At 39.6% G+C, this 15,295-nt stretch overlaps 1 protein-coding gene across 6 annotated transcripts in view; it reads left to right on the plus strand.

Annotated features, from left to right (window-relative positions):
• LOC124717258 (zinc finger protein interacting with ribonucleoprotein K-like) overlaps positions 1-15,295 on the plus strand; it is a 239,555-nt gene that overhangs the window by 59,352 nt on the left and 164,908 nt on the right. For 5 of the 6 annotated variants that reach the window (XM_047244060.1, XM_047244065.1, XM_047244064.1 and 2 more), the window contains one exon: positions 2,913-2,972. The exons of the other annotated variant lie outside the window; for it this stretch is intronic. In XM_047244060.1, coding sequence (XP_047100016.1) covers positions 2,913-2,972 — 60 coding nt within the window. The remainder of the gene's footprint in view (positions 1-2,912; positions 2,973-15,295) is intronic. 6 annotated transcript variants of the gene reach the window in all.

The raw sequence follows: 15,295 nt of genomic DNA on the forward strand, positions 1-15,295 counted from the left end.
CTACCTTCTACATGCTTCCTAAAGTCCATAAACTCAACCACCTAAGACATGCCATTGTGGCCGGTTACTATCCTCTCATTGAGAAAATCTCTGCTCTTGTAGACCAACACCTTCAGCCTATTACCAGCAACCTACCCTTATATGTATAAGATACCAACCATTTCCTCTACTGACACTCCACAGTTCTTGTTCCTTTACAACATGGTGCCCAGCACATAACTATTGATGCTACCTCCATTTAACATCCCTAATGCCCATGCTCTTACAGCTATTGAACACTACGTTTCCCAATGCCTGACAGTTTGTAAACCTACATCCTCTTTCCTGTTCACAATATTGTTACATTGCATCCTCGATTTTCTATTGTGGAATTTTTTCGTGGTTTCCTTTTCTACTTGCCCAGTTTACAGATTATATAACATGAAGGAAGGCAACAACAATGCCTCACTCCATTCTCAGCTACTACTTCCTATTCGTGTTTTTTCAATTCTTGGAACTGTAACCTACTTTCTGTTCAAGTTATAAACAGCATTTCAGTTCATGAGCCTTTTCGCTGCTACCTTCAGAATTTCAAAGGGTGTATCACAGTCAGCATTGTCAAAAGCTTGCTTTTAATCTGTAATTGCTATAAATGTGGGTTAATGTGTCTTTAATCTATTTCCTCAGATAAGTAGTTGGATACATATTATCATGTGCATTCCTACATTAACCCTATCTGATTTTCCCTGAAGTCAGTTTGTTTCCATTTTTCCACAAATAATTTGTGTCAGTACTTTTCAACCATGACTTATTAAAATGAGACTTCAGTAGAATTTGCACCTGCCAGCACCTGCTTATTTGCAATTAGAATTATTAAATTCTTGTCGGAGGATATTTCTCATGTCTCATCTACCTATAGTTCCTAATTTATGGATTTGTACTGCTTTACATGCCATTGTTTTTGTGTAACAGTAGAATAAATCAGCAAAATGTAGTGAAAATGAACTATAAGCAGTTTTATATTCAGGCTGTCAGTTTCTGGATTACACTCTAGTCTTGAAATGGTGCAATTGAATTGTCACTATTTTTTTCCTGTAGCACTGAAAGAAATCAGTTTCATTCATGTGCAGAAATCTGGAACACACAACATAATGGGCTCATGCAGGTGCAGAATCAGAAAGTGTTTTCTCCTGCATTTGAGTGCCACTTCCACATCTCCTCCTGAACCACTGGACCAATTTCAACCAAACTTGGTACATATATCCCTTACTGTCAAGCTACGATGGCTGTCTGAGTAAGAATCAGCTGACTAACATAGTTAAAGACATATGACATAAACAGTGAGATGCACAAAATACTTCCACAACATGCATGACATCTAAATGTACTACTTCTGTGCTATTAACTGTATTCTTAATAAATTTCGCAGGCAGCATCCACGTATGACACTAAATGCTTCTACAAAAGTATACCATGGTACCACACATAGTTAAAGAGAGATGACTTCATTAACACTGAGACATGTGAAAAATTTCTGCATCATGCATGCCATTTAAATTAATTACTTATTTGTAACACTTCTTGCAGACAGTATCCACATATGCCACTGAGTGTACATACAAAATTATATCATTGTATGACTCATATTGAAGGGTACATACAAAATTATATCATTGTATGACTCATATTGAAGGGATATGATGCCGTAAACAGAGAGATATGTGAAAAAATTGTCACATCTTGCATCACGTTTTAATACATTTACTCTTTACTACTAAGATACTCCTGCAATTGAGCCAACTTAGGAAAATCCCTAACATCTGGCAGTGCTTTTGACATCCTTCAACTGTGAAGCCCAAGTGGTTGTAGACAGCAATGACAGCAGTCTATAGAGCTGTAAAGAGGCATTGCCATAGAAAACTTTACAAAATTACCGAGCAGGTAGTGCAGGGGTTAGCACACTGGATTTGCATTTGGGAGGACAACAGTTCAAACCAGCATCTGGCCATTGTAATTTAGGTTTTCCATGATTTTCTTCAGTTGCTTAAGGTAAATATCAGGATTGTTGTCCGAGCTTGTGCTCCATCTCTAATGACCTCATTGTCAGTGGGGTGTTAAAACACAAGTCTTCTCTTCCTCAGTTTACAAAATCAAACAATGGAAAATCCAGGATGGAATGTAACAATATTAGAGAAGGAAAGTTGCCACTCACCATATAACAGAGATGCTGAGCCGCTATAGGCACAACAAAAAGATTCACACAATTATAGCTTTCGGCCATTAAGGCCTTTGTCAACAACAGACACACACACACACACACACACACACACACACACACACACATACATGCAGATGCAACTCGCACACACATCTGCAGTCTCAGGCAACTGAAACCACACTATTGCCTATCATGACTCGGTTTACAAAATTGCATTCGTAGACATGCAAAGCAGCTACGCCCGAAGTACCGATGTACAGAAATTGCCAGGATCATGTTTCTTAATCTGGATTCTGTACCTGTACATTTGTACATGATGCATATTTCTTTGTACAGCTGTTTCGTAATTTTAAAGATCTTTTCACGAATACATGGAAATGAAATTTTTTCGATACTTCACCACAAACATAATTCACTTTTTGTTTTTGTTTCTAATAGCAAATTGGCAAAACAAATAGACAGGTAATGTCAGGTTAGTCAGCTAGTTACCTATATATGGAGCATAAAATTGAATCTTACATTTTTGTTAGCCCCTCCACTTTTGTATAAAACTGTTAATTGCAAAGGTCACTAAATTAGAAAGAACTGGCTGGCTCTGTGTACATCATTTGCTGTGCATTGTAGAAGGGAAAAAAGTTGAATGATATTCATGACATGACTTAAGCATTATGCACCTACAAGAGTAACTCTTTTTACTACTATTCATTGTCTACAGGAGTGGGAGGTGCCGGATGGCCACAATAGTATGCAGGATCCACTAAGCATTGTTAAAGAGGTGAGTTGTTCTTAGGCTGCAGTGGATAATTACATTGTGTAATGTAGAATAGTAACTTATTTATTCACATAGAGAATTTGGATGTTGGACATATGTTTAAAGTCATGCCATAACTTGCTAGAAACAATTACAAACACACAATCATCTCAGTTATGTATGGCTAGTATGGCGCAAAGGTACATAATCTACTCCTTTAAAATAGATTCAGTAATACTATAAAAACACTTATTACTAAAATATTCTTGCAGGTTGACTTCCCTGTAGGTACTATGAAATCTTGTTAAACATTTTGATCTCCATACAGACTATTGTCTGCACCTTTCGTGTAATGCCTTGCCAGGTGATACACACAATCTCCCCTAGGTTATAAATATGTACATCTTTATTTAAACTGTTACGCTGCCTGTATTTTAAGACTGGTTGTACAATTTTAGAAATATAGTGACAGTAGTGGAAGTTATTTCTTATTCTTGAGCATCTTTTTGTAACGTTGCGAGTCAATACGCAGTAGCATTTTATTGCAGTAAGCTACTTTGAAGTACGGGCTTGTAGCTTTGGAGCCGTTGGCAGTGGCAAAATACAGCCACTGGTATCTTAGCGTGACTCACTTGCACCTGTCGCTAGCCTAGCCGTGGGAAGCGCAACCAGTGTTAGTTCAAGTGACAGAATATTCAAGCCCCTAAGAATCTAAATAAACAGTATTAAATATTATTCAATATACAGCCCTTTGTTATTAAAAGGGAGGTTGTATTAAAATCTCAGCTGTCTAGCTGTGATACTTTCAGATTTAGAAACAATTATCTAAAACACCAAAAACCGACGTGTATAAGATTAAAGTCAATTAGGATTCATAGCAGTTTGTCTTTTAGTATCATCTGGAATTACTACTGAAGTTTATTAAGTGGCAGAACAATTTATTTTGATTTTTTATAATTAAAAACGTTCACCATTTTTCATTTTCATAACATAGAATTCAGAGAGGATTAATGTCTATTTAATAACTATTTGTTTTGTTGTGTGAATAAATGAGAGAGAGCGAGAATGTATATGTGGGACATATGTAAAGATTCATTATTATCTGATTTTAAACATTATATAATTATGTCATGGGAAAGTGTGAAGCAAGCAGTTGCAATGAAAATGTAATTTTCCTACCTTGCCAGTGATGAATGTCCAAGGGTACTTGCTTTGTCAGGTGGCCAGAATAGCCACTTGCAGAGTAATGATTTTCTAAAGTCATTTCAAGCTTAGTTTTCTTTTCATTTGGTTTTGTTAATTGTTTTATTAAGATTTACATGATGAAGTGGTGTAAGTGCATCTGTGAATAGTGATTGGTGTAGGACAGTTTTGGCGTGAGAATGATCTCGAACAACTGTTCTGATTGGCTGGTCATTTTGATCAGCCATTCAGAGTTTAGCAGTTCCTGTGCACTGCCAGGTAGTTATAGGCTGTGGAAGAAGCAGCATTCAGGAGTCGTTTACTAGCTATCAGACGTATAGGTCATGTTGGACGTGTCTGTCTACGTTATGAGTAAAATGAAGAAGTTACTGGTATTTCACATCTGAATGGTATTGCCTTGAAAGCAGTAGCATTTACGGACAGATTGTGGTAATTTGAGCTTTGTGAAGTGTTTATTTGGAAAGATAAACGCATGTGAACTTTTGGCCTTTGTAGAATTCCACATGCCATGTTTCATATTCATCTATGGAATAGCTGGCAAGCAGTTTCTTTATGAGAAATCCACTGAAAAAAAGAGACTGAATGTGAAACTCATATATTGTAGCAGAGTATCGACTGGAGATCACGTAATAATTCAGGTCGGTCTTAAGTACATCTCTGGCTGTCTTTTGTGTATTCTGGGTTGTATGAACTATGAGCTGAGGACATTGATGTTGTTCTTGTTGTGGTCCTCAGTCCAGAGACTGGTTTGATGCAGCTCTCCATGCTACTCTATCCTGTGCAAGCTTCTTCATCTCCCAGTACCTTTTGCAACCTACATCCTTCTGAATCTGTTTAGTGTATTCATCTCTTGGTCTCCCTCTGTGATTTTTACCCTCCACACTGCCCTCCAATACTAAACTGGTGATCCCTTGATGCCTCAGAATATGTCCTACCAACCAATCCCTTCTTCTAGTCAAGTTGTGACACAAATTTCTCTTGTCCCCAATTCTATTCAAAAGCTCCTCATTAGTTATGTGATCTACCCATCTAATCTTCAGTATTCTTCTGTAGCACCACATTTTGAAAGCTTCTATTCTCTTTTTATCTAAACTATTTATCGTCGACGTTTCATTTCTATACATGGCTACACTCCATACAAATACACTCCTGGAAATTGAAATAAGAACACCGTGAATTCATTCTCCCAGGAAGGGGAAACTTTATTGACACATTCCTGGGGTCAGATACATCACATGATCACACTGACAGAACCACAGGCACATAGACACAGGCAACAGAGCATGCACAATGTCGGCACTAGTACAGTGTATATCCACCTTTCGCAGCAATGCAGGCTGCTATTCTCCCATGGAGACGATCGTAGAGATGGGGATGTAGTCCTGTGGAACGGCTTGCCATGCCATTTCCACCTGGTGCCTCAGTTGGACCAGCGTTCGTGCTGGACGTGCAGATCGCGTGAGACGACGCTTCATCCAGTCCCAAACATGCTCAATGGGGGACAGATCCGGAGATCTTGCTGGCCACGATAGTTGACTTACACCTTCTAGAGCACGTTGGGTGGCACGGGATACATGCGGACGCGCATTGTCCTGTTGGAACAGCAAGTTCCCTTGCCGGTCTAGGAATGGTAGAACGATGGGTTCGATGACGGTTTGGATGTACCATGCACTATTCAGTGTCCCCTCGACGATCACCAGTGGTGTACGGCCAGTGTAGGAGATCGCTCCCCACACAATGATGCCGGGTGTTGGCCCTGTGTGCCTCGGTCGTATGCAGTCCTGATTGTGGCGCTCACCTGCACGGCACCAAACACGCATACGACCATCATTGGCACCAAGGCAGAAGCGACTCTCATCGCTGAAGACGACACGTCTCCATTTGTCCCTCCATTCACGCCTGTCGCGACACCACTGGAGGCGGGCTGCACGATGTTGGGGCGTGAGCGGAAGACGGCCTAACGGTGTGCGGGACCGTAGCCCAGCTTCATGGAGACGATTGTGAATGGTCCTCGCCGATACCCCAGGAGCAACAGTGTCCCTAATTTGCTGGGAAGTAGCGGTGCGGTCCCCTACGGCACTGCGTAGGATCCTACGGGCTTGGCGTGCATCCGTGCGTCGCTGCGGTCCGGTCCCAGGTCGACGGGCACGTGCACCTTCCGCCGACCACTGGCGACAACATGGATGTACTGTGGAGACCTCACGCCCCACGTGTTGAGCAATTCGGCAGTACGTCCACCCGGCCTCCCGCATGCCCACTATATGCCCTCGCTCAAAGTCCGTCAACTGCACATACGGTTCATGTCCACGCTGTCGCGGCATGCTACCAGTGTTAAAGACTGCGATGGAGCTCCGTACGCCACGGCAAACTGGCTGACACTGACGGCGGCGGTGCACAAATGCTGCGCAGCTAGCGCCATTCGACGGCCAACACCGCGGTTCCTGGTGTGTCCGCTGTGCCGTGCGTGTGATCATTGCTTGTACAGCCCTCTTGCAGTGTCCGGAGCAAGTATGGTGGGTTCTTTTTTCCATTTCCAGGAGTGTACTTTCAGAAAAGACTTCCTGACATTTAAATCTATACTTGGTGTTAACAAATGTCTCTTCTTCAGAAACACTTTCCTTGCCATTGCCGATCTACATTTTATATCCTCTCTACTTCGACCATCATCAGTTATTTTGCTCCACAAGTAGCAAAACTCATTTACTACTTTAAGCGTCTCGTTTCCTAATCTAATACCTCAGCATCACCCGATTTAATGCGACTACATTCCATTATCCTCATTTTGCTTTTGTTGATGTTCATCTTATATCCTCCTTTCAAGACAATGTCCATTCTGTTCAACTGCTCTTCCAAGTCCGTTGCTGTCTCTAACAGAATTACAGTGTCATTGGCGAACCTCAAAGTTTTTATTTCTTCTCTGTGAATTTTATTTACTACACCAAATTTTTCTTTTGTTTCCTTTAGTGCTAGCTCAATATACAGATTGAATACCATCAGGGAATAGGCTACAACCCTGTCTCACTCCCTTCCGAACCACTGCTTCCCTTTCATGCCCCTCGACTCTTATAACTGCCATCTGGTTTCTGTACGAATTGTAAATAGCCTTATATTTCACCCCTGCCACCTTCAGAATTTGAAAGAGAGTATTCCAATCAACATTGTCAAAAGCTTTCTGTAAGTCTACAAATGCTAGAAATGTAGGTTTGCCTTTCCTTAATCTATTTTCTAAGATAACTCATAGGGTCAGTATTGCCTCGGTCAGCTTCTACCAGTTTTTCCATATGTCTGTAAAGAATTCGTTTTAGTATTTTGCAACTTTGGCCTATTAAACTGATAGTTCGGTAATTTTCACGTCTGTCAACACCTGATTTCTTTGGTATTGGAATTATTATATTCTTCTTGAAGTCTCAGGGTATTTCACCTGTCTCATACATCTTGCTCACCAGATGATAGAGTTTTGTCAGGGCTGGCTCTCCCAAGGTTATCAGTAGTTCTAATGGAATGCTCTGTCAAACTCTTCACGCAGTATCATATCTCCCATTTCATCTTCATCTACATCCTCTTCCATTTCCATAATATTGTCCTCAAGAACATCGCCCTTGTATAGACCCTCTATATACTCCTTCCACCTTTCTGCTTTCCCTTCTTTGTTTAGAACTGGGTTTCCATCTGAGCTCTTGATATTCATGCAAGTGGTTCTCTTTTATCCAAAGGTCTCTTTTAATTTTCCTGTAGGCAGTATCTATCTTACCCCTAGTCATATACGCTTCTACATCCTTACATTTGTCCTCTAGCCATCCCTGCTTAGCCATTTTGCAATTCTTGTCTATCTAATTTTTGAGACGTTTGTATTCCTTTTTGCCTGCTTTGTTTACTGCATGTTTGTATTTTCGTCTTTCATCAATATTTGAGTATCTCTTCTGTTACCCAAGGATTTCTATTAGCCCTCGTCTTTTTACCAACCTGATCGTCTGCTACCTTCACTACTTCGTCCCTCAGAGCTACCCATTCTTCTTCTACTGTATTTCTTTCCCCCATTCCTGTCAATTGTTCCCTTATGCTCTCCCTGAAACACTCTACAACCTCTGGTTTTTTCAGTTTATCCAGGTCCCATTTCCTTAAATTCCCACCTTTTTGCAGTTTCTTCAGTTTCACTCTGCAGTTCATAACCAATAGATTGTGGTCAGAATCCACATCTGCCCCTGGAAATGTCTTACAATTTACAACCTGGTTCCTAAATCTCTGTCTTACCATTATATAATCTATCTGAAACCTTTCAGTATCTCCAGGATTCTTCCATGTATACAACCTTTTTTATGATTCTTGGACCAAGTGTTAGCTATGATTAAGTTATGCTCTGTGCAAAATTCTACCAGGTGGCTTCTTCTTTCATTGCTTACCCCCATTGCATATTCACCTCTTCCATTTCCTTCTCTCCCTTTTCTTACTATCGAGTTCCAGTCACCCGTAACTATTAAATTTTTGTCTCCCTTCACTATATGAATAATTTCTTTTATCTCACCATACATTTCATCAATCTCTTCATCATCTTTGGAGTTAGTCAGCATACGAACTTGTACTACTGTGGTAGTAGCGGGCCTCGTATCTAACTTGGCCACAACAATGCGTTCACTATGCTGTTTGTAGTAGCTTACCCGCATTCCTATTTTCCTATTCATTATTAAACCTACTCCTGCATTGCCCCTATTTGATTTTGTATTTATAACCCTGTATTCACCTGACCAGAAGTCTTGTTCCTCCTGCCGCCGAACTTCACTAATTCCCACTATATCTAACTTTAACGTACCCATTTCCATTTTTAAATTTTCTAACCTACTTGCCCGGTTAAGGGATCTGACATTCCACACTCCCATCCGTAGAACGCCAGTTTTCTTTCTCCTGATAACAACATCTTCCTGAGTAGTCCCTGCCCGGAGATCTGAATGAGGGACTATTTTACCTCCGGAATATTTTACCTCCGGAATATTTTACCCAAGAGGACGCCATCATCATTTAACCATACAGTAAAGCTGCATGCCCTCAGGAAAAATTACGCCTTTAGTTTCCCCTTGCTTTTAGCCGCTCGCAGTACCAGCACAACAAGGCCGTTTTGGTTAGTGTTACTAGGCCAGATCAGTCAGTTATCGACGCTGTTGCCCCTGCAACTACTAAAAAAGCTGCTGCCCCTCTTCAGGAACCACACATTTGTCTGGCCTCTCAACAGATACCCTGCTGTTGTGGTTGCACCTACGATACAGCTATCTGTATCGCTGAGGCACGCAAGCTTCCCCACCAACGGCAAGGTCCATGGTTCATGGGGGGGGGGACATTGATATTAGTCATTTAAATAAATACGAGCTGATGGCAAGTTCTTTAATTTTGAACGTAAAGAAACAAAGAATTTTTTATGGAATTTTGACATTTTTTTCTAAAAGAGTGAAGCAATAACCCTCCACCCGTAAATCGTTATAAGATATTACAGGATAGCTTGCTACCAGAGTTTAGGCGGACTTTGCAAATGTAAGTATTGACGATCTTTACGTATGCAGAGAATCGGGCTGGTGACCAGACACCGTACTGAGGTAGGTGGAACATTTTGTAGTGCGCAGTACGACAAAAGACACTGGTCAAACCATTACGCAACACATCTTATAACCCGCCATGCCAATTCTCTGTCCACTTGCAATCATACTATCAGCTTTCAACATAACCTATGCTTTGCGCTGTACTACAAATCAGTGTTCCACCTCAACTAAGATTTCATATCCAATTTTGTTGGCTTCACCTATTCAAAACCAAATTGTCACCTTTAAACCTAACCTACACCTTGTTCTATGCTATAAGATTACCTTTCACAACAATCTAAATCCTGAAAAATAAAAAGGATGCCCATAGTTGTTAGTGTTCTGTTCCCTTCCTGTTTGCACCTGAGTGACATCACATAACATTGTTACACCTGGAGTGTTAGTAAATTTGGGTGAACGAAATGAATCCATATAACTGGGATGACTGCGTGGAATTCCAACTACCATTTTTTGGAGGATAAATGCTCTGTTTATATGCTTGGCTGCTGCACACTCCCTCACAAAAGTTGGAAATGTGCAAAACACCTTTCTCCTTTGGTCATAATTCAGAAGTTTTGACATTGTTCATATTGCATTAACAGATTTTTCCTAATTTTTGGTATAAAATATCAATCTGATGTTTCCAAGACATAGATGCCCATCTAACATGAGACTGTGGAAGGGAATTCTGTCATCCAGTTTCAGTGTTGCATCATCATTATTCATTCATTGTTGGGTAATTGAATAACTGAAGAAGAAATTTGATACAAACTTCCTGGCAGATAGAAAATGTGTGTGAAAACAGAGTTGGGCCCCAGAATTTTGACTTTTGCCCACAGCACTACTTCAAAACTGTTGTCTGCCTCTCTAAAACAGATAACTGAACATGTAATGAAGCAACCTCAGCAAATTTTGAAACCTGGTGGCACCCACAAAATAACATTGATGATGGCATATTGAGAATTAAGTTTGGTAAAATTTTTTGTTTATGTTTTTGCTTTATCAGTCATAACTCCTACTATAAATGTACACAGAAGAAAATTTCCACATTTAGAAGGCATTAGAAAAAAAAAGCAGGTGATAAGTGACTATTCTAGACTATGTGGTGGCACACTATTTAACACATTAAACAAACATGACCCAACCAGATAAAAACATCCCCACAACACACACACACACACACACACACACACACACACACATGTGGAGAGAGAGAAAGTAAATAACTTCAAATGTCGCTCCAAACTGATATGGAAACAAATGAACTTCAGTGGTAACTACACACATCAGCAACTTAAACACTGTGTTTAATGAAATGACAAAGTGTAGCTTGTGAGTGGAGTTCCACAAAATGTTTATTGTTTTCGTCCATGCATTTCCACAACAGATGAGAATGGATATATCAAAACTAACTGCACATCAACACAAAATATAGTCATGAAATGTTTTTGTACAATAAAATTACATTTCACAGATAACATGATTTACTAACAGTAAACTCACAGTAACATCTAGTGGTTGGAGATGACAAGCTACCAGTATGCGGAGAGGACCTACAGAACTCCAGTATTTCAAAACAGTACTTTTAATCAGCACCAAAGCAACAGCTCACAAACTCGATGTTACTCAGTAGCTTGTTTGAAACATTGCATAGGAAAATGGTTTATATCCTTGTCATGCAGGCACTTCAAGATGAGAAAGTAGAATATTATCTGTGGCAAGCCAATTTTTGTGCCTGAGCCTGAGGGCAGCATCAATGTTCAATAATGTTGATATTCCTTATGTCATCTTGTTTATGGATGACACTATTTTTTTGTGGAAGCAGTATTTAATGTCCAAAACTGTCATCAATATACATATGAAAATCCTTATCAAAATGAAAACCCTTATCAAATTCAGGAAAAAGGTCACTAGGAAAGTATTTTTGAGAAATGTCTTGGCTGGAATTGTCAGTGACACCTTACTGTAACCTTTCTTTCCACCTCCTTGAATAAATGGACAGAATTATTGACAGTTTTGCAAGTGGAATTTCCTATAGTGTTAGAAAATGTTCCTCTTCTGAGGTAACCCATTTTTGTTCGTACACATAACTTTCACATGATTTTTCTTGGTAACATAACTCAATCGTACCATCACATCACTATTGTTAGAACAATAATAATATATATTGTACTCAACTTGGGTGCAGGATACAGAAGTCCAACATTGTAGTTGTTATTCAATAAGCTGACACACATTTTCTAATAATTTCTGTTTATTTATTTATTTTTCATGGCAAAACATGGACACACGTCTTCTCAGTTAGCTTGTTTCAACAAAAAGCAGTGCAATGCCCTGTCACATGCTGTTCATGAATGCTACCTGACCAAATTTGTACATCAGTTACAAGTGTTTGGGCTGATAATGAAATTTTTAATAATACAGAGCAATATTCTGTTGTTAGTAATCTTAACCACAATAAAAGTTGTCAATTTACAAAGAGTAATCAACGTCCAGTGGTGTTTTTGTTTGGTCCAATCTTAATCTTAATGCATGGAAGTACAACATTTGAAGAACTTAGAAGAATAAATAATAAATTACAAAGCAGTTGACAAATACTAGCATTGTATTTTAAATTAGTAATTTCATATCTGAATTCAGTCTATAATTATTGTTAACATTTTCACATGTATTTTAGGTCATTCTTTACTGCACTGTATAACTGAATCACAAATAATATTTTTCTTATTTTTGAAAGTTTTCACCTAAGCTATTTACACAATGCGTGTCTTTTATTTACAAGCAACTATTAACAAACAGTAAAATGGTATAAAACTGATATCAGCACAAAAAAAAAAAAAATGCAGAAGTCATTTAATTATAGCTCAGCATGGTGAAATGAAGTATTTTTTCTTAGTGAATTAATGTAAGTACGAAAAAATACACATGGAATCATGTTGTTTACTACATGAGAATCGTATCCACTAACACTACCAAACTTTTGCAAATAACATTACACTCTCCACAGACACCAAAGGATGTTGTTGCAACAGGACTGTTCCATCACGTACCACTATAGCGGCCTGATGACATTCAAATCAAGTATTTGAATACAGGTGGATCAGGTGTGGTGGTCCCTGAGAGTGGCCTTCTAGATTACTTCACTAGACTTCCTTGTGTTGACTTTAATGAAAGACCACATCTACCAGAGACCAGTCAACATTCATGAAGAGGTGGTTGCAATAATTTTTTGAGACAGTATGCATCATATCAGATAATTTTGAGAGGCTGCATCAATTGGTGATGTTAACTTTACACCAGCATTGAAGGCAGCAATTTTGTGGCATATGGGTAGATTAAATAAATAGTGAAGATGTACTGAATGAAACGAAGTGGGGTGGGGGTGGGGGTGGGGGGAGCGGTATCTAAAACAGTGCTTGACTAAAAGGAGAAATTAGTAGGACACATTCTAAGATGTCAAAGAATAGTTAATTTGCTGGTGGAAGGAAGTGTCAGGGGAAAATATTGCAGAGGGAGACCTAGCTGAGAATGTAGTAAGCAGGTTCAAATGAATGAAGGTTTCAGTGGTTGTGCTGATAAGAAGAGGCTTGCTAGGATAGGTTATTGTGAAGTGCTTCATTGCCCTTGGTGCCTCAGATTGTAGCCTATGAACAGATCCCTTATTTTAATCAAGTTTTGCTATAAATTTCTTCTCTCCACAATTTTATTCATTATCTCTTCATTAGTTATCCAACCTTCCCTTTAATCTTCAGCATTCTTTTGTAGCAACACATTTTAAAAGCTTATTTTCGTTTCTGGATGGTATTGTGTATCTTTCACATCTCACTTCTGTACAAAGCTAAACTCTAGACAAATTCTTTTAGAAAAAAATGTTTGTATCCTCTATACTTCTACAGTTGTTGGTTGTTATACTCCGAAATTGCACAACTTTTCTACTATTTTCTGTATCTAACTTTACATTGTAATTCTCCCAGCATCACCTGATTTGGTTCAACTTCATTCTGTTACTCTTCCCCAGCTGGGCACATTAATCCATACTTATGTTTTATTTCTCAGCTCCTCTTAACTGCTGTACCAGTTGAGTTGTTGACAGGCACATGACAAAAACTAAAAACTTTGGTAGCTTTTGAACAAATCCTGTTTTGTGTGAGTACACAAAACACCCCATGAGCATGCCCTTCCCTCCCCCATCCCCCTCCCCTCCTAAATACACGCACACGCACACACACACACACACACACACACACACACACACACACACCTATGACAACATTGTGCCAGCTCAAGTGAGTGAGGGGAGAAAAGAGGCAGGGAGTGGGAGGGCAGCTTGGGAGGGATGACTGATGGCTCGCCGGGAGGAAGCAGGTGTATGTGTCGAATTTGGGATGGTGGCACACGTTGACACATGACATGTGGTGACATGGAGGGGGTGACACACCAGAGGAAAGGGGAGATTGCAGAGAATAGGATGTTTGAGCAGAATGAGTGAATTTAGGACAGGGCACTTTTAAATTATTTACATTTTAATATCATATATGTCCACCTGTCGCAGACCATGTACTGCTTCCACAAACTGCCTCCATTCCTTTCAGTTTTGTGCTCATTTCCTCCAGATGCCTTCTATCCCCAGGGCTGCCACATACTTCAGCCAGCTGTCCGTCCAGTATCGCCTCTGTCGTCCTATGGAGTGTCTTTTGTTTGGTTCCCCCTCAAGTGATTTATTCATCTCTCTTCCTTCTGGCATACGGGCTGCATGGATCACCCATTGAATTCTTTTGCTCTTCAGCTTCTGTAGGATTGTTCGTTGTTGCATCAAGAGGTAGATTTCCTCATTCCTCCTCCTCCATTCTCCTTTATCTAAGATGGGCCCCGAAATCTTTCTCATTACTCTTCTTTCAAATATTAATAGTTTTTCCTTTTGTTGTCTAGTCATACTCCAGGTTTCTGAACTCTACATGGCTGCTGGGCATATCACTGTGTTAGATATTCTCATCTTAGTATTCACTGATATTGATTTTGAGCTGAGTGTTCCCCTGAGGGACTACATGCACTTTATTCCCACTGCTGTTCTATCCTTGTTTCCCATTTCTATGCTGTTATTGCTGGTAAACCGTGATCCCAAGTATTTGAACTGATGAACTCTCTTGAACCTCATGACTTATATCTGAAAAAAATTCTTGCTGCTCTTGTCTGCTTCCTAATTGCATGAACTCTGTTTTGTTTTGAGTCACTTCTAGTCCAGCCTCCTGTATTTAGTTGTCCATTTTATGGTATATTTCTTTCAACTCATGGATTGATTCACTTAGCAGTACTATCATCTGCATATGCAAGAAAAGTGAAATTACCATCCATCTGCACTCCAGCCACTTGTATTGCTGACATTCCCTTATTACTTGTGCTAAAATGACATTGAACAGAACACCTGAGAGAGCCCCCCGTGTCTGAGACCTGTCTCAAAGCATCTTATACCAACTTCTTAACTGACACCTTGCCGGGACCCATGTGCAGCAGTTTGCTAAATTTAAATTTTATGATTGATGTCATCAATTTTTGCAATTTACTGTACTTGCAAATACTTTG

This window comes from Schistocerca piceifrons, chromosome 9 (assembly GCF_021461385.2).
Source record: "Schistocerca piceifrons isolate TAMUIC-IGC-003096 chromosome 9, iqSchPice1.1, whole genome shotgun sequence".
NCBI lineage: Eukaryota > Metazoa > Arthropoda > Insecta > Orthoptera > Acrididae > Schistocerca > Schistocerca piceifrons.